The sequence below is a fragment of the Nyctereutes procyonoides genome, unplaced genomic scaffold (assembly GCF_905146905.1).
Source record: "Nyctereutes procyonoides isolate TBG_1078 unplaced genomic scaffold, NYPRO_anot_genome, whole genome shotgun sequence".
In the NCBI taxonomy this organism is placed as follows: domain Eukaryota; kingdom Metazoa; phylum Chordata; class Mammalia; order Carnivora; family Canidae; genus Nyctereutes; species Nyctereutes procyonoides.
Genome location: NW_026574989.1, coordinates 18,085 through 40,845, shown reverse-complemented (window position 1 = coordinate 40,845; position 22,761 = coordinate 18,085). Strand labels below are relative to the sequence as shown.

General features: G+C 55.6%; 1 protein-coding gene across 1 annotated transcript in view; it reads left to right on the top strand.

Moving 5' to 3' along the window:
- The window catches only part of LOC129512472 (leucine-rich repeats and immunoglobulin-like domains protein 1), an 89,101-nt gene that overhangs the window by 53,951 nt on the left and 12,389 nt on the right, over positions 1–22,761 (top strand). Inside the window, 8 exon segments of the mRNA XM_055329749.1 lie at positions 2,833–2,976; positions 5,048–5,072; positions 5,074–5,131; positions 5,134–5,185; positions 7,234–7,312; positions 12,433–12,506; positions 13,333–13,404; positions 17,463–17,626. Coding sequence (XP_055185724.1) covers positions 2,833–2,976; positions 5,048–5,072; positions 5,074–5,131; positions 5,134–5,185; positions 7,234–7,312; positions 12,433–12,506; positions 13,333–13,404; positions 17,463–17,626 — 668 coding nt within the window.

Genomic DNA, 22,761 nt, shown 5'->3' with positions numbered 1-22,761 from the left:
CAGAGGTTAGGAAAATCTCGGGTGCGGGGGGGGCAGTTTTGGTGGGTTTGGTCAGGGAAGCAGGTTGGTGAAGGTGGAAGAAGGAGCCATTGTGCTTGGGCTTCTGTCCCCTTGCCAAGTCCTCAGCGAGCAGTGGGGTGCAGAGTGGGCCTCCTCCTGCACCCTCCCCTCTCCCACGGCTACAGGGAGTTCCCTGTCTCCCTGTTTTGGATATGACCGTCTAGATGTGCAGGGGGGCCCCAAAACATGTGGTTCACCCTGGGAGATTTACTTGTGTTTAGTGAGCTAATCAAGCCGCTCGATGCAGGTGTTCCACTGTTATCAAGGGGGCACTTTTTCCACCCAGATGTGCACGGCCGCAGAGCTCGCTCGCCTGAGGCATGTAAAACAGAGAGGGGCAGAAAAGGCAGTTACTGATCTTCCGTTTTTAATTTTATTTATTTATTTATTTATTTATTTATTTATTTATTTATTTATTTATGATAGTCACAGGGAGAGAGAGAGAGAGGCAGAGACACAGGCAGAGGGAGAAGCAGGCTCCATGCACCGGGAGCCCGACGTGGGATCCGATCCCGGGTCCTCAGGATCGCGCCCCGAGCCAAAGGCAGGCGCCAAACCGCTGCGCCACTCAGGGATCCCTGATCTTCCATTTTTAATCATCTAAATTAGTTTCTTTTCAATGGGCAGTAACCTGTACTCTCATAACTGAGTAAAATCAGGGGGTACAGAAAAGTGCCTGTGGCCCCTTGCTCCCCATTCTCTCTTTACCCTGGTTCCCGTGAAGGGCAGTCCCTTGTAGCCCTTTCCTGGTTGGTTTTTCTTTTTTTTTTTTTTTCTTTTTGAAGATTTTCTTTTTAAGTAATCTTTACACTGGGGCACCTGGGTGGCTCAGTGGTTGAGCATCTGCCTTTGGCTCAGGTCGTGATCCTGGGGTCCTGGGATCAAGTCCCCCATCAGGCTCCCCCACAATAAGCCTGCTTCTCTCTCTGCCTGTGTCTCTGCCTCTCATGAACAAATAAATACATTTTTTATATTTTATTTATTCATGAGAGAGAGAGGCAGAGGCACAGGCAGAGGGAGAAGCAGGCTCCATGCAGGGAGCCTGACGGGGGGACTCGATCCCGGGTCTCCAGGATCAGGCCCTGGGCTGAAGGCGGCGCTAAACCGCCGAGCCACCCGGGCTGCCCGAATAAATAAAACTTGAGAAAAAGATGATCTCTACACCCAATGTGGGTCTCAAAGTCATGACCCCAAGATCAAGAGCCACAGGCTTCACTGACTGAGCCCACCAGGGACCCTTGGTTGGTTTACTTGTTGGTCGGTTTACTTCCCCCCGTCTTGTCGATCAGCTGGAGATGTGTTATGGTTAACGATGTGACTTGCTCGGGGACCTGCCACGCACACGCATGCACACACATGCACACGCACACATGCGTGCCTGCACACATCCGCCCTTCCAGACCGCAGGTTACGCTCGTGTCTTTTGTCATCTTTGCAACGGAGACAGAAAACAAAGACTCTCCGTCCCGATTCATCAGCTCCGCGCTATGCTCATTATCAAAAGTGCCTCTGATGACCCCCTATTCCCACCCACCCCAAACCCACCCACACTCTGCGAGGGGGGGGCATCGGCATTAGCACCGCGGTCTTGCTTCTCCTCCCTCACTTCCTGGTCCTTGGCTTGGCCGCTCGTCTGTTTCTATCTCTTCAAAAGCACTTTTTCGTGGCCTCCTGAAACCTTGTTCGAAACTTTGAAATCCGGGCGGTGGTGTGCCGAGATCTAAAGAGAGTTCTGGGAAGACGATGGAGCCCGCACGTGGCATTTGGTTTCTAGGTTGAGCAGGTACGCACAGGTCGAGGGTGATGAGGTGCCGAGAGGTGTTCATACACGGAGCGTTCACCTTTCGAGCAGCAGCAGAAAGTGAGACAGAGAAAAAGAAATCCTGGTTGCCCGAAGGCCTTATAATACTGGGCATGGGGCAACCTAAGAATCAGTGACTTTTATTCGAGAAGCTGAGTGCGGTGGGGCCGTCCTGGGCTGGGCTGTGCAGGCCCGAGAAGCGGGGTCAGGTGTCCTCACTGCAGCCCCTTGGTGCGAGTGGAGCCCTCAGCGCCGTGCAGAAATCCTAGCGCGGCATCGTCCTGTCGGCTGCTCCTGACAGCCTTGCCAAGGGGCTACCCTGGGGTCGCTCCATCTTACGGATGTTTCAGCCCCGATCGGCCAGCAAAGCAGCAGAACTGGGATTTAAATCCAAGTAGTCCGACCCCAGAGCTAAGGCGAGCCTCCAGATGCCAGGGTCCGGAGCCCACACGCGGTTAGCCAGGCCTGGGTTTGAAATCTGGCCCCTCGCAGCCTGCAGGGCTAAGGAATGAGTCTTACACGAGTTACCTACCTTCTCCCAGCCCCAGTTTTCTGATCTCTCGGGGGGGGGGGATACAAGTACCCCCGTTCTCTCTCCTTTCTCTTCCTTTCATGGGCTCGGCCATCTGCTGTGCCCTGAGCTTGGAACCCGTCTGCCCATTTGTGCGCCTGGTTCACGTGTACTCGGCGAAGGAAGGTCACCTCCAGGAAGTGTCCCCTCGCCCTCCGGCCTCGCGAGTCAGCCTGGGCGCTCACCGCCATCTGTTGGGCTTCCCCGACTTCCCCAATGTCCGACCCAGACGCACACACATAGATGCCCCCCTGCACCCCACCCCCAGACCCCACGATCCTCGTCTGCGCTGTTGTCAGATCCTCAGTGCCCACTAGCGTGTGACCCGAGGACGTGATGGGTGTGCACATGAGAGCAGACCACCGGCGGGACCGTCCTCCCCTGTGCGCTGTCGTTGCAGGCACCTGGAGTACAACAGCCTGGTGGAGGTGAACAGGGGTCGGCTCCGCGGCCTCCCGGCCCCGCACCAGCCCCACCGCAGCAGCAACTGCATCGCTCGCGTTGACCGTGAAGGCTGGAGCTTCTGCCCGCAGCTGCATGAGCTGCAGGTGTCCCGCTTTGCTGTGTGTGGGGAGACTCGGGGACTCTGCTCGTGGGCGACCCTGCTGGGGTGGGAGAGCTCTAAGCCTGGTGGGTCCACAGCGGCCTGGGAAGCTCAGGCACTCAGGGGCGGGCAGGCCTGTGGCCTGTGTCGGGCTGGGACGGGGGACACAGCTCCGGCCAGCTGAGCCCTGAGCGGGACCTCGGTGCTTTGAGCTGGACTCCCTCCTGGTGGCCTGTCCACACCCCTGCATTCAGATGAGCTGGAGCTCCAGGGTTGGCCTTGGAGAGTTTCCGAGGTAGAGCGCTCTGCTCTAGGAGGGAAGCCTCTTGTACGGACTTCAGTGGGCACGCCCAGTGACGTGTGCTCCTCTAGTGACACGGTTTCTTGGGCCCTGGCCCTGAGGGATGGTGACACCCTGATAGTGGGAGAATTGCACGTCATCCTCAGAGTGTCCCCCCTCCTCCATTAGACAAGTCGTCCGGGCCCTCGGCTCCTTCCGTGTCCCTGCTCTGCACCCCTGTGGCTGGGTGGCAGGGGCCCGTGCCGAGGCGCGTGTGCACGTACTCCTCCTGGATGGCGTGTGGCCCATCCTTCCTCCAGACACCTCCAGACCAGGCTGTGGGCAGGGACTGGGAATCCTGAGCCACGGACATCCTCGAGACCACGAGTGACGTCCCGGCTCCGGGCAGGAGGGCCTGGGCCTTCGGCTGTGCCAGTGGGTCCCTGACCGTGGAAGTGGCACTGCAGGTGCCCGGTGGGCATGCCTGTGTCTGAGCCCTATGCGGGAGTTGGGTGGTGCTTTTGGAGGAAGCAAGCGGATCCTTGCTTCTGAGCAGCTCTCGGCTCAGGCCGTGGCCCCACCAGGGAGGCCCCGGGACTCCTGGTTGGTCGTTGTCCAGGCCTGAGAGCCGTGAGGAGGCGAGAGGGGCCTCCTGAGCCCGCCGTGCCTGGGCCAGGCCAGTTGCTGAGTGAGGAGCCGAGCCCTGACTGGCTGGAGGCTGTGCGCGGCCCTGGTTTGGAGGCAGCAGTGAAGGTGTGTCCCCCGGGCCCCTCTGGCAGGTGGAGCAACATGAGCTGTCCTCCATCCCCATGACAAGGGGCAGAGACGGTCACAGAGATGCCTCAACCGCCTGTCAGTTTGCCAGACAGCCAGGAGCCTCAGAGCCAGGTTTAGGATTGCTTTCCAGCGTTTCCGGCCCGCCTGCAAGCTTGATTCTGTCGTCGCAGGTGAGGAGGTATTTGCGACCACTTGCCAGGTCTTCCCGACACAGACAGGACGGACGCCACGACTGAGTTCTCCGGAGGGAAATAATGTTACTCTCCGCAGCCTTTGAAAAACTCCTCGATCTTCTCCAGATTTATTTTGCTTCCCCTGGCCCAGCCCAGATTTTGCATTTTTCAAGCATGAAGGATAGGCCAAGTAACCAACCCAGGGCCGTGTGCGGGAGGCATGCTGGGAGGAAGGTTTGAGTCGATGCTCAGGGAAGGTGTGTGATTCGGGGGTGTGTTCCCTGCCCTGCAGGCAGTAGGGGGGCATCGTGCGAGGAGGTTCCAGGAGGCCCGCTGGGGTGCGGGCAGGAGAGGGGACCCTGGCCCCCCCCAGGCAGGAGTTCTGGGAGGAAGGCTGGTTCCATGCAGCGGCTAGTGGTGCCCTGTGCTGGCCGGTGTCGGGGGTCTAACAGGGCTTCCTTGCTCCCTGTCCGATCCCGCTGGGTCCCGGCCAGGGTCTCAGGCCCCTGTCGTGAGAGGTCCCTGATAGGCTGAGTCAGGACCCCCACGGACCCGGCGCGAGGGATCGCAGCTTGACGGTTCGCTGTGTTGTATGACCTGTGTCATCCTCACAGCTCAACACACCTTCCGGCCTCCGTGATTCACACAAATATTCCAGGAGCCGAAGTCTGCGGGTGTGGGGCCCTGGTGGGCTAACCAGCTGCACAGGCCCTCTGGGGGGGGATCCCCGCGAGCCTGCTGCCAGCGTCCTGTTGTCCCACCGAGACCCTGCTGAGCGCGCTCGTGTTCAGGAGACGCAGGGCATCGGTATGTGACGGTGACGTTTGCTTCTCTTCCCCAGGGTCCTGTCCCTCGACGATCTCACCGCGGCTGGACGAGGAGAGCCTGGCCGACCTGGTAGGCTGGAGCATCCTGCGCCTCAGCCAACTCCCGCCATCGCAGAAGGCGCCTTCGAGGGACTCAGAAACCTGCGTGTCCTGCGCGTCCTTCACTGCGGGGTGGACAGAATGCAGGGGTCCCTGGCTCAGAAGGCCGAACAGAGTCAGCCAGCTGCCGCCCTGAATTCCCTCCTCATTGCCTTCGTGTCAGAGTCCGATCCAGAGCTGACCTATGTGGGCAGAGCATCACACTTTTCAGAGCATCAACTGGAAAAAAGAAGCGGTTGAGCAGAAAAATGCCTCTCAGTCCCCATGGGTGGTGCCCAGAGGGTGACAGTGGCTCCGAAACCCGCCATTCGCAGAGCAGTAATTGCTGCCATGCCCTTGGCGGGACGCTAGGGTCCCACGGTTGGGAGCATCCCCTGGAACCGCAGCGAGCGCTCAGGCTGTGTCCTCTTGGATCTTCCCCCTGCACCTGCGGCACGCTCGGTGTCCAGGAGGCCCCATTTCAAGGGATGTAATGGGAAATCCTATTTCTGTCCTTGAGCTTCAGTAGGGTTAACAAAAGAGAGGCCACAACGTCCTTTTCTTTTCAGTTCCTTATGAGGTGGGGTTGCCAGAAGTCGCTTCAGGATGCTTTCCTGGGAGCTACAGTGTTTCTTGTCTCGGCTCCAGAGAACTCCCAGGCATCCATGGGCATGGAGCCTCCAGGCAAGGGTGGGTGATTTCCAGCAGACGGAGTGGGATACGCAGCCTCCTCCCCGACATGCGCCGCTGCACAGAGGGCCTGCTCCGGTGTGACAGGGAGGCTGTGCACTTGCACCTGGCGAAGAGGCCAGGGCAGGCTTCAGGGCTGGGCCGCCGTCAGGAGTGTGGAAGAGCCCGGATGCCAGGCCGTCACAGCCGAGGTCAGCCGGCCTTCGAGCGTGTGCGAGGCCCAGTAACACAGGCCAGCAACACTCAGACTGAGCCGGAAAGAAGAGAAAAGCTTTGGCGGCCAGAGCGAGGGGCAGGGAGACAGGCCCACAGAGCGGCAGCCGTGGGTCCCAGGGCTTTCGTTTTGAAGATAACAGGGAGACGCCCGTTGAGAGGAGGGGTCCCTTCCAGCAGCGGAATCTCATCCGGTGCTTCGAGCTCTCTGCTCTAAGATAAAGGTCAGGCGAGCGAGCGAGCGAGCACTGCACCTCTCCCGTGGAGCTCCCCGCCCTCCTGGCAGCGCGATCGCTCTGGAAGGCTCCTGGGGGCCCGGAGCTGCATCCCTTTCTGTTCCTGGCCTGTGTCGTGGGCAAGAGTGCAGCAGAGGAAGGCGCAGGCACCAGAGAACCGTGGGGGACATTGGGGCAGCCTCTGGCGGGGCAGGGTGGGGGCCCGGTCACCAGGTGGGGGCCTCGCCCGCCGCTGTGATCTGCCCTGCGAGCTGGGGGACGAAGCTGAGTCATCCGCCTTGGGATCCGCATTGTTGGAGGACGACTGGGCTGAGAAGTCCGCCAGCCCCGGCAAGTGGGTCACAAGTCTGACTCGGCGCCCAGATGTCGTCCCTGGCTCCGAGTCAGCGGCTGTGCAGGCCCCGCGAGGAGGGGCGACTCCGGCCTCCCAACCCACTTGCCAGCACCGAGTGGCCCCGGGGAGGACCCTGTGCCGGGGCCTCTGTCTCCCCCATCTCCTTCCTGCGTGTGCCTTCGTGGCCTCTTGGTCAAGTGTCGGAGAGGGATTGTGGTTGGCGTGAGGGCGGACAGGAACCGTCAAGAGCCTTTCTGGCTCATTCTCAGTGCCTGTGGGCAGATGCCTGCTGTGGGCAGGCGGGGGGGAGGTGTTTCCCCATGTGCTGTCCGCACCCTTTTCCCGCCCCGGGGCCTGACCCTCCGCACGTGGGGAGCAGCCACAGAGCTGGGGGAGCCGCGTGCTCGAGGCACATGGCAGCTTCGTGGCAAGGCTGGGCGCCGCCTGCCGACGGGGTGTGTGGAACAGGCTTCTCGAAGCTCAGCACGTGCTCTCGGGTTGACCACACGTCACAGCTGGGCATCGGGAAAGCACACTGGTTTGCGGCTTCCGGGACGCAGACTGGGCGTCCGTCTGTTTTCCCGCTTGATGTTAGAGAGAGCGGGAGAACGCGGGCTGGATGGTGAAGCTTCCTGCCGTCTCCCCCCAGGGATCTGGACCGTCACGAGGTTTCGGGCACAACAGAGGACGGCAGCGGCGCCTCTACGGGGCTTGACGGTCTGAGCGAGCTGTGAGTGTCTCGGCACCGCGTGGCTTCTGCGAGCGGTGCACCGGTCGAGGCTCTCCCGGCCTCCTGTGTCCTGGGCCCAGCTGGAGCGGGGCCGCCTCGCACTGACCTTTTGTCGGGGAAGAAAAGTGCGAACCAGAGCGCCGAGGCGTCCCGGCCTCTCCCTGGCCCGCCGTCCCCACTGCCCGGGTGCGGGCTTCCCTGCGGCCGAGGACCTGGTGTTCGGAGGCCTGTCGGGTTTCCTCTCGTGCTGAACCTGTGACGGACACTGAGCACAACTAAAAGTTTTCTGTCTTGCTTTGCACAAGGAAGTCTTGCCCTCTTCCAAGTGCCAGCGATCGTGGGAGATTCCAAAGCCAGGTACCGTTGGCGGGTTGGGGTCTCTGGGCCATACTTTTGCTGTCGCCGTGACGTCGAAGAGGAACAGCCGTTACCATGGGCTACTAGGACAGCACCACGGTTGAGTCAAGGTTTCTGTAGTTAAGGCCCTAGAATTTGTCACTCGTTCCGCAGGGCACGTGTACGTGTGTCGTATCTAACAGCCTCCCGAGCACGCTCTGTCGTGCGCCCACGTCGCGGCCGAGGAACGGCAGGTGAAAGGATGATGCCGCAGAGCACACGGCGGGGAGGGTCAGCGCCGGCCGGTCCAGCTCCAGAGCTCGCGCTGCCCTCCCCGTCCCGCCTGCTTTCCCGTGCACAGCCAAGGAGCCTCCAGGCAGTGGGGACGGGAGTGGCCGTGACCACGGACCAGCAAGTCGGCAGGGAGGGTCTGGGCAGATGGCCAGAGGCGGTCCCCGCTGCACCGCCCCCAGCCTGCTCGGGGACGGTGAGCCTGGCGGAGTGTGAGCGTCCGACAGCGTGACCAAGGTCTGCCTTCCTTTTCCTTCCCCTACAAAAGCGCCCCCTCCTCCCCGCCTCCTGGCCCCTTGACCTAGCAAGCCTGGGAAGAGCCAGGACGGCACAGTGGCGGTGCCACGAGGGCCGAGGAGGCCGAGCAGCCATCCTACAAGGGCCTCACTGCCCTGGGCCTGCCTGGCTGGGCCCTCAGTGACAGGTGTGGGAGAGTGGGCACGGGGGCGGGTAGCGCCACTGGGGCCTCTGTGGGGTCTGTCCCCCCCAGTGGGACCTGCAGCAGGGCTTCCCAGAGGCTCTTGCACGTGAGGGCAGGTGGCCCCAGGGATGCTGGGGCTGCTGGTTCTGTGGAGTGCGGCCTGCGCCTGGAGCCTGGCGTTGCCTCTCCCCGTCACTGCTACGTGTTCCCGGGTTTTGTCATTCTTCACCCGCTGGACCAGGTTCAGCAGTTCTACCTCAAGCCCTAGCCCGTGTGCCTCACGTTGGACACAGGCTCCCTGAGGGCAGCGCCTTCCACGCTGACCTGGTCCCGAGAGTCCGGGGACCTCGGTGAAACACGCCGTCTGCAGCCTCCTCCCACCCAGCCCCACTCATCAGAGTCTTGGGGCCGGAGGTTCTGTTCATGGTTTAGAATAAAGGCAGGAAGCACACAGTGGGGGAAATGGGGACAGGAATTGCTTAATGTGATCAAACAGATGCACTTACTGAGATGGGATGGTCTCGTGGTTATGTCGCAAAAGGAAAAAAAAATCCTCCTCCTCTTGGATGGAGAAACAAAATGGCATGATGCCTGTGACCTGGATTCCTGTTCCGCCAGCCGGGCTGGGCGGGGGGACGCTGCAGAGGTGAGAGAAGACTGGCACCACTGGGCGATGGGTGCAGCTGGTAACGGGCACGGGTAGCGTTTGTGATGCTCCAAGGCTGTGGCGGTGTGTGGAATCTTCTGCGTTAAAGGGGGAAAGAAGGAAAAGCATACGCTTTCCCTTGACGCTGGGGCCCAGCTCTGGTGAAAAGCCACTCCCTGGGGTGTGAGAAGGTGCCGAGGAAACCCTTAATGGGCGAGGGAAGGAAGGGGCCGGTGCTGGACTCTGCGCCCTTTGGTCCCCCTCAAGCCCCACCTGGAAGCTCCGGCCGTGACCCCGCGCTGCGCTGTGTGAGCAGCCTGGTGGTGGGGGCGTTGGGGGCTGGAGTGTGAGCAGAGAAGGGCTGCCTCGTAGGTAGGGCCGTCACGCCACGGATTCCCTGACCCTGCGGGGCTGCGGTCGGCGCCGGGTCCCTCCGACCAGGTGCGGGCTCGCCCTTGAAGCACGTGCAGGAAGGTGTTTGGGGATTGAGGATGGGACCAGAGATGTTCCTGCCTTCACTCAGTTGTTCAAGGACCTGGGCTCCTTCCTGCCGTGCAGGTCAGGCCGAAATTCAAGTCCTTTCCAAGGAAGGAACAAGGGAGCAGCAGGGCCTAAAAGGCTTCCTCTGTGCGGATGTGCTGGACGCAGCCCTGCCCTGCATGTTTGCACTTGCGGACTACAGCTGGACTGGATAGTTCTTCGGTCTGAGCTTCCTGGCAGGGCGAGAAGGTTACCAGCTCTAGCGAGCTTGCCCAGTCGACCTGTGATGATTTCGCTCACCTCTCACCTCGCCGCCACGGCCCCACTCATAATGCTGGTGGAACACTTCCTGGGGGTCTGCGCAGGGTCATGGTACGGGAGGCGGGAAGGAGGCTTCTGGAGCACAAGTAGGAGCAGAGGGGAGTGGTCAGTCGCTTGTGTACGGGAGGGTCAGGCGAGTGGCTGCCCCATGGTTCCAGCTCTCTCCATGGCACTCCCTGGGGTGGGGCAGGGAGTGTGCAAAGGGGAGTGGTGGGAGAAACGAAGAATTGGATCTTGCCACGAGGCCTCCTGATGCCAGTGAGGCAGGGCAGGCCTGGTAGGTGCTGCCCTCCTGTCTTCACGGAGGATGGCAGGGCCTACAGGGGACTATGCACTGTCACAGGCAGAGGAGGGGTAGGGGAGTGGGGTCAACAGGGCACGGCTCCTCGGGTCAGTACAAGCACCGCCTTAGCACCCGCCCGGCATCCGTAGGGCTGTTAGCAAGACCTGAAAGGCCTTTGGGAGCAGAGATGCGGAAGAGGGTGGATGGCTGACTTGTGGGGCCTCTCTCTGGGAGCCCCAGATCAGGTGCAGGCAAGGTTCAGCCGCCCACAGTCGTGAGGACGGAACGAGCCTCCCCCAGCCCGTGGACCCGGCCTTCCTTTCTCCCCGCAGCCCCACTCTTGGCTGGAGCCGGCCCAGCCTGCCTGCTTGAGCCGCGACCCCAGATGTCCGCCTGGAGAACGGAATCGGGGTATTTTCATCCACCAGCAGGACGATTAACCCCCACATAACTGAGAATTTGTTTTATTGCTATTGTTACCATTAGAAATAACAGGTCTGCCGTCACTGTAAAAGAGGTCAACGTGGCCTAGATGTCACGGAGGAAATAAAGCACAGCTTTTTCCTGGATCTGGTTTACAGGAGATTTCCCTAAACAGTTAATAGGTTTTACTAGGACCTGGAGCACAGTGACCGGCCCGGGGGATCCGAGGAAGGGAGAAGTCGGCAGGCTCTCGCAGATGCTTGGGTTTGGTGCTGGGCTAGCTTCGTGGTTCGGGAACGTCCGTCAGCGTGGCCACCGGATTCTCGCTCGCTCGCTGCTCGGGTCATTTGTGTTAGAATAAAAGCCTCAGCTGGAGAGAGCGCGCGGAAACTCTTAGGAGGAGGTCGTTTTCACGTTCTCACAGGCCGTGTCCGAGAACAAGAGAAGTCAGAGGGGTCCCGGCCTTCGGGCCGGCCTCCCAGAGGTGGAGACGCAAGGCTGAGCTCAGAGCCGCTGGTTGAGGCCCTGAGGGGAGGAGCCTTCTCTAGTGAACTGGGGGGACCCGGCCACCCCCGTGCAAGTGCCCCTGAGAGCAGGGCGGGGGACGTGCCTCCTGTGGCTTGTGGCGCTGGCCGGGCCTGTCCACACGCAGCCCCGTCGTCCCAGGGTCCCCCCGACTGGCCCGGGGGACCCCAGGAGCCCCGAGCAGTCGGCCGCAGCTCAGGGCCCGTGTGGCAGCTCCGCCCGCCGCCCTGGAAGGTAGCCCTGGGCTCGGCGGAGATCTCCGGTGGTCGGTGGGCTCCCAGACGGCACCGGGGCTCCTCGAGGGCCGCCTGCCACCCCTCCCGGAGCTGGGACTCGGGCTCCGCAGCGGCCCCGTTCCTGGGAGCCCTTAGATGATGGCACTGGGCGTCAGGTTGGAGAGCCCGCGAATCTGTCGGCATGGCGTTGGGGTGCGCCTGCAGGAGGTGGAGGCAACGCCCGCTGGGCTATCACCAGAGTGTCTGCCGGTGAGGAGGGTGCCCCTCACCCCCCAAACAGGCTTTCCTTCGGACCACGTAGCCCAGCAGCAGAAACAGCATTCCTGGCTCTGGCTCCGTGTGTGTTGCAAGGGGCCAGGTTTTGGTTTCTGGGAAAACTCTGGGTAGTTCCTGTGGAGGTTGTGGTTGGAACTGCCTGGAAGTAGGGGCCCCTTCTCACGGGTGGGCAGTCCGGGGGTACAGGTATCTGATAACCTTGGAGGCTGACCTTTGACTACCTGTCTGGGATTTAACGAGCCTCGGGCATCATTTGAAATCTGCGCTCAACAGCAGCAGCAACGCATCTGGGCTCCTGCCACCGAAAGGCTCTTGCAGGCCCGCCCTGCACCCCCTAGGGGCCTGCCCACAGGCAGAGGCACAGCTCACTGTGGCCACATCTTGGCTACCAGGGCGCGTCTCAGGTGCAAAGAGCATTTTCCTGCCCTCTTTGTGCCTCCTTTGGGAACCCTTAATCCCCAGTTTTCAGCATGGGTGGTGGGTCACCCTGCCTTTGCATTCCCTTCCACGACTCCGCTGCTGTCCCCTGGAACGGCAGTCAGTCCCCTCTTTCCCATGCAGCCCGTGGGTGGTCCACAGAGGCAGCCCAGGCTGGTTGAGGGGGTTTCCACCGAACACCGCAAGGAGCCTTTGCAGGTGCGGCGGCGTGTGCACTTGCGACCTGTCGCCGCTGCTAAATTCGAATAACGATAAAAGTGTTTTATTTCAGAACCGGGGAAGGCCTGCACACTTCAGACCCGTAATCCGAGTGCAGGTCGGATTCCCACCTGCCCCTCACAGGACGCTCCTATCAGATGGCAGTGCCCTAATTGTGTGTTCTCCTTCTCCCATTCCTCCCTTGTCTGCCCCCCTCCGTTTTCGTTTTTTGGGCTTTCCCTGTCTCTGGATGTTTGGGAACAAGATCAGGTCCGTGGCTAAGAGAGCCTTCTCGGGGCTGGACGGCCTGGGGCACCTGTGAGGACCTCGCCAGGCCTTCCCGGACCCACAGGCCTGCCAAATGCGGCTGCCGGGGACGTCCGCTAGCGATTTAATCACATCTTGGTGAACTGAGGAACAGCCTATTTGGAAACGGCAGCTGCTTCCTTCTCATTATACGTCGGCTTCAACTTTGGCCTTTATTTTGCCCATGCCAGGGACAGTTCCAGAACATACGGCCGGGCGGTGAGCTCCTAATTAACGTGGCTGCCGTTTGGATAAATGCCTCCTCCTCCCCGCTCCTGCCCTGCCCCACCATGGCCCTGGCTCCTCCACAGACCCCAGGCTGCTCACCTCGCTCGGGGCAGGCGACCTGGCCCGGCCCAGGCTGACCGCCCTGCTGCAGCAGCTTCACCGGCCGAGGCACAGGGGGGCTTGGCCAGGAGGGTTTCTCCTGCTGTGGCTGCCTGCGGGCGCCCGGGAGGAGGAGGATGGAGCCAGCTCGCGGATGGCAGATGCTGTCACCATCGAGGGCAGATGCCCCTAGCACCTGATTCTTCGTCTGTTTTGTGTGGGAGTCCGCTTCCACCCGAATCCTGCTCGGAAAGGTCTTGCCTGCCGACTTGCAGAGCGGGTCTCAAGCCAGCCTCGACGCTGCCCCCAGGCTGGCGTGCCTCCGAGGTTGTCCTACGTGCTTGTCCCAGCCACGTAGGGTGGGCTTGGGACGTGGGGTCTGGCTCGGATCTCTGGCTCACAGGTGCAACCGGGACTACCCTGAGCGTTCCCGAGCCCCTCAGCGCCACGCATGGCTGACCTGGAGGGTGCCCAGGCTTTGTCTGCGTGAGTAAAGCCTGTTCTTCTGCAGGAACCTTGGAGAGAAAGCGATCAGACCCGTGCAGTCCGATGCCTTTGTGAAGACGGAGGATGTCCAGGAGCCGTAAGCACCTGGGACTCCATGGCCCCGGCCAGCCTGAGCGGAGAACTCAGAGCTAGAGTTGCCTTTATTCCGTGATGCCTCCGTTCAGATGCCCAGTGGGGCCGTCTGTATTCGTGGGTGGTTGTCCTGAGAAAAAGCGCCCCATGGAGGCCTGTTCTGGGTTAGGGTCAGCACAGCCTTTCCTACAGGGTCACATAGTATTTCCAGCTCTGTGGGCCCCAGGGCTCCGGTCGTGGCAACCGCACTGTTGTCGCAGAGAGTCGCCGTAAGCAACACACGAGCGGGTGGACGTGGCCGTGTGCCAGTAAATTCTTATTCACGAGAACCGGGCCTGCAGGCCGTAGGTTGACGACCATGGCTCTAGGTGACGTGAAACGGATCCTCTTCTGGAAAACGTACACTCATCCCTGTAACGACGTCGAGGGCCAATTTCCCTCATTTAGATTTGCGCAAAATGCAGCAGCTGCATCGAGAAGGGCTTCTAGAATGAGTGTGCTGGCCGATGAGCGCGGCAGAGAGAATGTGGGGGACGGTTACAGGTAGCTGCCGTAGGTGGTGGTGCTGCCGCCGTAGACGTTCACCACGGGCTCTTGGGTTAACGAGGGTTGGAAGAGCTTGCCTGTGCCCTGGGCTCTGGCCAAGGAGCTCGTCTGGGTATTCAGGTGGCAACACCCGTGCTTCCTTTCTTCTTCCTATACGTTAATCTGATTCTGCAACCAACAAAGTCTAGCTGTAGTATTAGTTTCCGAAAGATTGGGCTTTTGGCTCTTAGAAGAGTTGACAGAAGGGTGGATGCCAGAGGATGGCTGTCTTTGTGTCCTGACCTCATCCTCATTCCTGAGCCACTCCTGGTGGGCCCCAGGGAGAAACGGGGAAGCAGGAAGGCGGAGTTCCCATACTTTAAGATGAAAGCAGGCCCTGGGTGACATTCCTCCAGATAAGTGAGGGGACGGGACGCCTTTAGGCACCTGCTTTATGGCATTTATGTAGCTGTTGAGTAGCTGCTCTTTCTCAGAAGGTTCAGGATCTTAGGTGGTGAGTGTTCACGTGTACTTCTTTCAACTTTTCTTTGCAATTTTTCAAATATAACATTGGAAGTAATCTGATTAAATGGGAAGAGGGTATTCTGAGAGAAAAAGGGAAGGACACGGAGATTTTCCTTCTGGCCTCCCTGAAAATTGAGGTTTCCTGAGATACTTTTCTAGTTGGGAAGAACTGGCCCCTTCCAGGTGCTTAGGACTACCCCCCCCCCCAAAAATATGCTCCAGTGTGGTTCTGGAGGATCAGCCTCGGCCCCTGCCTGGGTTTCCCGCTGCTCGCTGCATGTGCCCTGCTGTGGCTGGCCCTGGGCCCAGTCCTCTGATGGGAGAAACGGTTAATTCCACTTGGTCATTTTCTTCCGCCATCTGATCAAGGCAGGTTGTACTGTGCACTTAGTCATTCTCTGGGTAAATTTCCACAAGCGATGATTAGAAACACACTTTGAGCTGGAATCCTGAAAATGCACCGTAAGCCAGCAGAGTGATGGGACGGCTGGAGGCGGGAGTTGAGGAAAGCTGTGCCTGTTGGCAGCAGACAAGAAGGAAGAGTAGTGGAAATCTGCAAAGCCTTGGGGTTGCGGGCAGTTCCCAGTCCCGTCTTCCAACCTCACCTTTGTCTTTAGAGCAGTGTGGGGGGGATCCCTGGGTGGGTCAGCGGTTTAGCGCCTGCCTTCAGCCCAGGGCGTGATCCTGGAGACCTGGATCGAGTCCCACATCGGGCTCCCTGCATGGAGCCTGCTTCTCCCTCTGCCTGTGTCTCTGTCTCTCTCTGAGTGTGTGTGTGTGGTGGGGGGGAGGTCTGGGGGTCCTTACTGTGTGGCTGGACTTGTTCTTCATCTGTCTTGTTAGTCCTTTTTCTTTTTTCAAGAGAGAGAGAGAACCAGCACGCATGCTAATGAGAGCTGGGGGGAAGGGCAGAGGAAAGAGAGAGAATCTCAAGCAGGATCCACACTCAGCACAGAGCCCGACACCAGGCTCTGTCTCGTGACCCTGAGATCATGACTGAGCTGAAGTCAAAAGTCAGACACCTGAATTAACAACTGAGCCACCCAGAAGCCCCTGTTTGTGGGTCCTGCCTTGCTCTTTAGGAAAGTTTTCTCTGCGCCCCGACTACCCACTCTCTTCTGAGGCCTCGTCTCCTCTGTGTGAGGCAGGCTTCCCTGTGGAGAAGGTAGGAAACCTGAAGCAAGCCAGGCCGGCACTACGCAGCGTGGGCTGTAACTCTTCCCACACGCGTTTCTGATCAATGATAGATGCCAGGTTTGCTTTCCTTGCTGTGTTCCTGGGGCTCAAGTGAAATAGGTCCCTGTCCCCCACGCAAGTGCCTCAGCTCTCACAGCCACAGCCCAGTGGCTTCCTCGAGACTTGACTCAGGCCTTCCTGCTGGTGACACAGAAGGGGGCAGTTGTGCCCCGTGGCTGTGTGACGGGGAGCCTGTGACGGTGCTGCTGACAGCGGGAGAGCCGTTCTCTGGGTGGCGTGGACGTGGGGTCTCCCCCCCCAGCCCCCCTGTGGCAGGCGCCCGTTTGGGGAGCCAGGCCTGCAGCTACCCCAGGGCTGGCTGTGGGAGCCCTCCCGGCCCCGCACCACTCCGCACCACTCCACTGTGGAACAGCCCTCGGGCGACACCTCCGAGCGCAGGGCTACCTGCCCAGCAAGGACAAATGTAGAACTTGTTAAGAAGAAAAAGCTGATGCTGATGTAAAGGTCAGATGTGGCCAAACATCCCAGTTAGAGTGGCTCTGAGGTCAATTATTTCAGTCTTTGAAAAAGCACCTTCCAAAAGTATTTTAGTATCAGATGGCTCACCTGGGAGCCGGGAGGAAGGGGCCGGAAGAGGAGGTGTCCCTGACTTGGGCTTGCAGCGGTTCCCGGGCTTGCACTGCACTCCCCCTTGTCGCTTACTAATTTGACAGTTCTCTGCTCGTGAGAAAGCGCGGATGGATAGAGGAAGACAGAAAGCCGGGCATTTGGTGGCCTGTTGACACGTGAGGACCGTGGGGGGAGGGGGGAGGAGAGGAGGTTCATGTGATGCTGTGGACCTGCTCGGGACAGGCGTGCACCCCTTCTGTGGCCGTGCAGGCGGCTGCTCCTTACAGGGGCGCCCGGGTTTCCTCCGCTCCGGCTCCGGCCTGGAGCCCTCCAAGAACAGGCAGCTAGACTCTTCGGTTGACTTGTCTTCTTGTGACTCCTCGGGAAGGAATGTCCGCTGAGATGGCGATTCCGATTTCTGTTTAAAAAGCTTATCCTCAGTTGCTGAGAAATGAAAAAGAAAATATTCTCTGTTTTGGTTGGAGCCTCACGAAACCAAAGTTGTGCATTCTCATGCTCCCTGGGCAGTGGCAATTAACCAGCAAGCACTGTTCAGGGGGCGGGCCGACTTCTGCCTCCTGAATCGCCGTGGCGTAGAGGTAAACACGCAGGCAGGCAACCGCCGGCGAGGCTTACGTTTTGGAAGTAAGGAAACCTTCATCTTTGCCAAATAAAAACCCAACAGCAATATAGAAAAAGAGCCCTCCTCGGAACTTGTTTCAGAATTTAGGTCACAGTTTCAGATGGGGTTTGGAAGCCCCAGTAGCCGATCAGGAGTGGGGGGGCGGGGAGTAGAGAGGGGACAGCTCCTCACCCCGTCAGATGGGCAGTGGCTGCACGAGGCGAGCTGGTGCCCCCCACCCCCCCAGGGCAGATTAGAGCAGGGAGTGCCTGGCATTGAAGATGTGTGAACTCCGGGGGTGGGGTACGCCATGGGGCATTAAGGCCGTGGTGTCCGCGTCACCTGGGAGCTTGGTAGAAAGGCCAGGTCTTGGGTTCCCTCTCTAACGTCCGAGCCAGAGATGCACATCATGAAAATCCTCAAGTAGATGGTATGTCCTGCCCTAGGTCACTGGAGAGGAACTTGGGAGAAAAATCTCCCTTTCTGGATTGCTGGTGTTAACAACAGACGGTCGTCAGAGGGGACTGAGGGAATATCCCTTTCCTGAGGTCCCACCTCAGATGTCCCTTTTGTTTTGCTTTCAGCCGTATTAGCAGTGACAGCTTCCTGTGTGACTGCCAGCTGAAGTGGCTGCCGCCGTGGTTACTGAGCAGGACGCTGCAGGCCTTCGTGACGGCCACCTGCGCGCACCCAGAGTCGCTGAAGGGCCAGAGCATCTTCTCCGTGTCGCCGGAGAGTTTTGTGTGTGGTAAGATTGTCTTCGTGATTTTTTTTTTTTCATGAAGGGCAGTGAGGCCAGGAAGAACCTCTCATTATGGGAGTGACTGCTGTGATCAGAGTAAACCCCAATTCCTGGTTACCAGTCAGCTCCTGGATGCGATTTATTTCCCACTGAAACCACACATAGTATTTACTGTAGAGACGCCTCATTATGTGGTTCGTGGAGTCTGTGCATTTAATCAGAAGGGAGCCTGTGTTGGTTCAGTTACAAATCAGAATAATCAGTTACTGGAAGAAAGTTGTGTTGTCTCAAGACGGCTCTAGAGCCCAGGTTGAGCTGTGAATTTACTCAGTGTATGAGGCTGGGGTTTTAATGTGTGTTTCTTTCCAGCCCCAAGAATGAAAGGTGTTAAACACAGGAAGAACAAGTCTCAGGAGAACAGTTACTGTAGTAAAAATAATTCCTTGTTGTTGACTTGCACTCTTGCTGTTTCTCCAAACCACTGAAATCTGCACTCGTAGCTTTACGCTCTTTTTCCCTTCTGACCGTTGGAGCATGGGTCTTTCCATCTTTGTGACCAGGGGTGATGGGAATCCCAGGTTTGGTTGCAAAGAACACAGAAGATGCCGACCGGCTGGAGACTCTGTGCACGCGCACACACACCACACTCCAACCGAAATGCACTGCCTCTTGATCGATGAGACGTGGTCAGAGAATGAGATGAATTCCAAGTGGTTCCTGGTTTCTAAGCAGGAGTGAGGGTGAAATCAGAAGGTGATCCCCACTAAGCAGGTGGGATCAGAACTCCTGTGCAGGCGTGAGTCCACCTGACTTTTGTCCCCTGCCCAGTCGGTATGGGGTGTGCCTTGGGTGTGATGATCCTCACCAGGAGCTTCCCAGCAGGGTGGGGACCCCTGCAGTCCCCTTCTCCATCCTGCTTCTGGGGCAGAGCGTTAGTCGATGCGCCTGCTGAAGTCTGAGTACAGCTGCCCCCTCTTTACACCTCCGTCCACCACCATTTCTATACATAGGCTTGCCCTCCTGTGTGCTAATCCAGTCCAGCAAGAAGCCTTAAGAACACCCAGTGAGGTACAGCCCTCCAAAATGAACTTTCTGTACTGATCAGTCTGTTGGGACCTCTGTGCAGAATGTAAAATTGCATCTAGCTCCCGTTCCCTAGGACAAAATGATTGTGCAATCCACTGTTCACCGGGAGCTGGGCCTTGTCCATCAAACCGTTAATCAACCTTCCTGCAGTGGAGCTTTCTGTGCCTTCCTCCCTTTTCCTGTCACAGGGCATCATCTGCCCCTTTGGATAAGCCAGGGTGGGACTTGGCCCTGCCTTGCCCTGCCTCTGGCCTGTGGCCCTGGCATGTTCCGGGATCCAGCAGCCCTCTGCTCCCTAGCCCCGCCTCCACATCGTAGCTCAGGCTCACCACCAAAACAGTCACCGGCTCTAAATGGGAATCGTGAAAAACACCTGGCAAGAGATCAGAGTTTTAAGCTGTGTGGGAGTCTTCCCCCTCCTTTTTTATAAAATGGAAAAATTACCACTTCACACTCATGCGCACTGCTAGCATCAAAAAGTCAGATAACAAGTATTGGTGAGGATGGTGGGAAATTGAACCCTCTTGCACTGCGGGTGGGAATGCAGAATGGTGCAGCCCCCTTGGAACACAGCTTGGAAGTTTCTCAATTAAACTTAATTGGGATAACCTGCTCCTAGCTGTGTACCCAAGAGAAACAAAAATATGTCTGCATAAAACTTGGACACAAATGCTCATGGCAGCATTGTTCAGAATAGCTGAAGAGTGGAAATAATCCAAATGCTCATCACTTGAGTAAATAAAATACGGTATAGCCACGTCCTGGAGTATTATTCGGCCATAAAAAGGAATCGTTCATACATAGATGAACCTTGAAATATGTAAAGTGAAAGAAGCCACCACAAAAGACCATACCCTCTATGATTCCTTCCATATGGCAAGTCCAGAAGGAGTGAATGCAATGTCTAGAATAGGTCCCCATTTAGGGACCGCTGCAGGGGCGGGTGGTAGGTAGGTTGGTGATTACTGGTGGTTTAGGGTGGAGGGAGAAGGGATGATAATTAAAAGGTAGGGAGTCTCTTTTTGGAGGGCATGAAAACGTTTGGATATTTACTGTGATGATGTATCATGAACATACATAACAATCACCTGTGTTAAATGTGCTGATTAATAGTCTTCAGAATTTTGAAAAGCTGTATACTCCTCACTACTAATTTTAGAACATTTCCATCACCAATAAAAGAAACTCCAGGTTCACAGGCGTCACACCCTACTCTCCTGTGTCCAGGTCCTGGCAGCCACTACTCTACATTGTATCTCTAGGATTTCTCTGTTCTGGATGTTTCATATAAATGGAATCCTACAATATATGGTCTTTTATGATGAGCTTTTTAAATTTAGCATAAGTTTTTAGTATGTATTAGTTCTTTTTATTTTGGGGAAGAGAGAGAGTGTGAGTAAGCCATGAGTTGGTGTTGGGGAGGGTCAGAGGGAGAGGGAGAGAGGATCTTAAGCAGGCACCACACCCAGCACAGAGCCTGACTCAGGGGTTGATCTCATGACCCTGAGATCATGGCGTGAGCAGAAATCATCGAATGCTTGACCAGGGAGCCACCCAGGTGCCCCCTTACTTCATTTTTCTTCATTATTTTTTTTAATGGCTGAATATTACATTGTATAGATAAACATTTATTTAGCCATTCGTCAGATGATGGACATTTAGGTTGTTTCTAATTCTTGGTTGTTATAAATAATGTTGTGAACATTCATTCACATGTAAATTTTTACGTGAATTCTCTTGAGTGCACACCTGGGAACAGAATTGTGGGTCATAGAGAGAACTCTGTTAACTTCTTGAGCAGCACCATTTCATATTCCCACTAACAAGGAGTGAATGGTATCCTGCAAGTGTGTTGAAATCATTTCTTAATTTTGATAGGTTTTTACTGAATTGCTGAAGATTCTCTTTGTATTTTATTGTTATGTCCTTTGCAAAAGACAGTTTTACTTCTTCCCTTCCAATTTCGATAGCTTTTTTCTGGTGTGGTTGCGCTAGGGTGCAGTGCTGAGTAGAGGTGGTGAGGGCAGACGCTCTCGTCTCTTCTGATGGGGGGGAAGCATACAGTCTTTGACCATTAGATAGGATGGTGTGCACTTTTCATAGATGACCTTTATCTGGTTAAGGAATGCCCTTCTATTTTTAATTTGTTGAGTATTTTCATCATGAAAGGGTGTTAACTTTGTCAAATGTTTTTTGCTGCATCTGTTAAGTGATCACGTGGGATTTTTTTTTCTCCTTTTCCATAAAGGTCTCTAATTTTGTTTTTATCTAATTTTGTTATCTGAGAATACTTGGCTTATACAGTAGAGTCAGGGACTGTTCACTCCTCACCTATCTTTTTGGAAGAATATGTGAAAGATTAGTGGTAATTATTCTTTAATTTTGGATAAAATTTATCAGTGTAGTCATTTGGATCTGGCCTCTTATGTGAAGTTTTAAAATTTGTTTCTCTATTTGGATTTTTTCTTGAGTCAGTTGATAGTTTGTCTTTTTCAGAAGTTGTGCATATATGAGGTTATCTCATTTGTTAGCATGCAGATGGTTCATAGTGTTCTCATTCATTGCTGTAAGGTTCGTCGTCATGTACCCTCTTTATTTTCCTAATTTTAGTGTTTGAAATTTTCTCCCCATCACCCCAAACTCTGCGAGTCTAGAGTCTTCAATTTTGTATTTTCAAAGAAGTAACACTTGTTTTCGTTGATTTTTTTTTCCTCCATCTTTGTCGTTTATTTCTGCTCTAATTATTATTTCCTCTTGCTTGGTTTGGATATAGCTTGTTTTTCTGAGTTCTTAAAGAGGAAGATGAGGTCATTAATTTGAGAACTTTCTTAATGTAGACATCTACAGCTCTAAATCTAGAAGCATGGTTTTAGGCTTGAGCTTTTAAGTTTTGGTACTTGTGTTTTCATTTTCATTCATCTCAAAATATTTTCTAATTTGTCTTATGATTTCTTCTTCAACTTACAAAAGTGGAGTGTAGTTTCCACAAATTAGACTCCCAGTATTCCTTCTGATACTGATTCCTGACTTCATTTCACTGTCATTAAAGACACTTTGTAGCATTTCTGTCTTTTTAAAAATTTATCGAGATTGGTTTTTTTTTAGCATAACATATGGTCTGTTGGAGAATGTTCCACGTGCACTTGAAAATGTTTATTCTACTGTGGTAGGGTGGAATGTTCTGTAGATATCTGATAGGTCTATTTGGCTAATGGTGTCATTTAAGTTTTCTGTTGCCTTGTTGATCCGCCTAATGGTTCTATCCCTCATTGAACATGGAGTATTGAATTGTACAAACTGTTGTTGCATTGTCTGTTTCTTCGGTTTTCTGTTTCTGCTTCTTGTTTTGTGGAGCTCTGTTAGACGCACATGTGTTTGATGTTTAGTCTTTAGAGATGATCGTTTTACATTATAAGAAGTTACTCTTTCTCCTTAGTTAACCCTTTCTGTCTTAAAGTCTATATTATCTGATAATTAGATACCAAAGCTCTCTTTTGGCAGCTGTTCCTATTTGTGACTTTGAATATAAAGTGTATCTCTTAAAAAAAAAAAAAAACATGTAGCTGGGTCATGGATTTTTATCCCATTTTGGTAATCTTGCATTTTGACCAGAAGGTTTAATTGATTTGTTTAATGTAATCACTGATAGGATAGAATTTACTGCTTGCTGTTTGTTTCCTGTGTATTTTAGGTTTTTAGTTCCTATGTGTCTTCATTACTGACTGGTTTCGTATTAGGTATCTTTTGATGTACCATTTTCATTCCCTTCTTGTTTATTTTACTATTTTTTTAGTTACTTTCTTAATGATTGCTGTGGGGATTATAATTAACATCTTAAAACAATCTAGTTCAGATTAAAATGAAATTAATCTCAGTGATTACAAAATTTTGCTCCTACTAAGCTCCATTTGTGGAGCTGCTCCTTTGTGGTACTGGTGTCATGTAAATTACATCTTTATTCATCACAAGCCTATCAACGCGGTTTTGTGATTGTTGCTCTATGTAGTTGCCTTTTAAATCAGATAGAAGAGTGTTTCAAAAATATTCTGTACTTG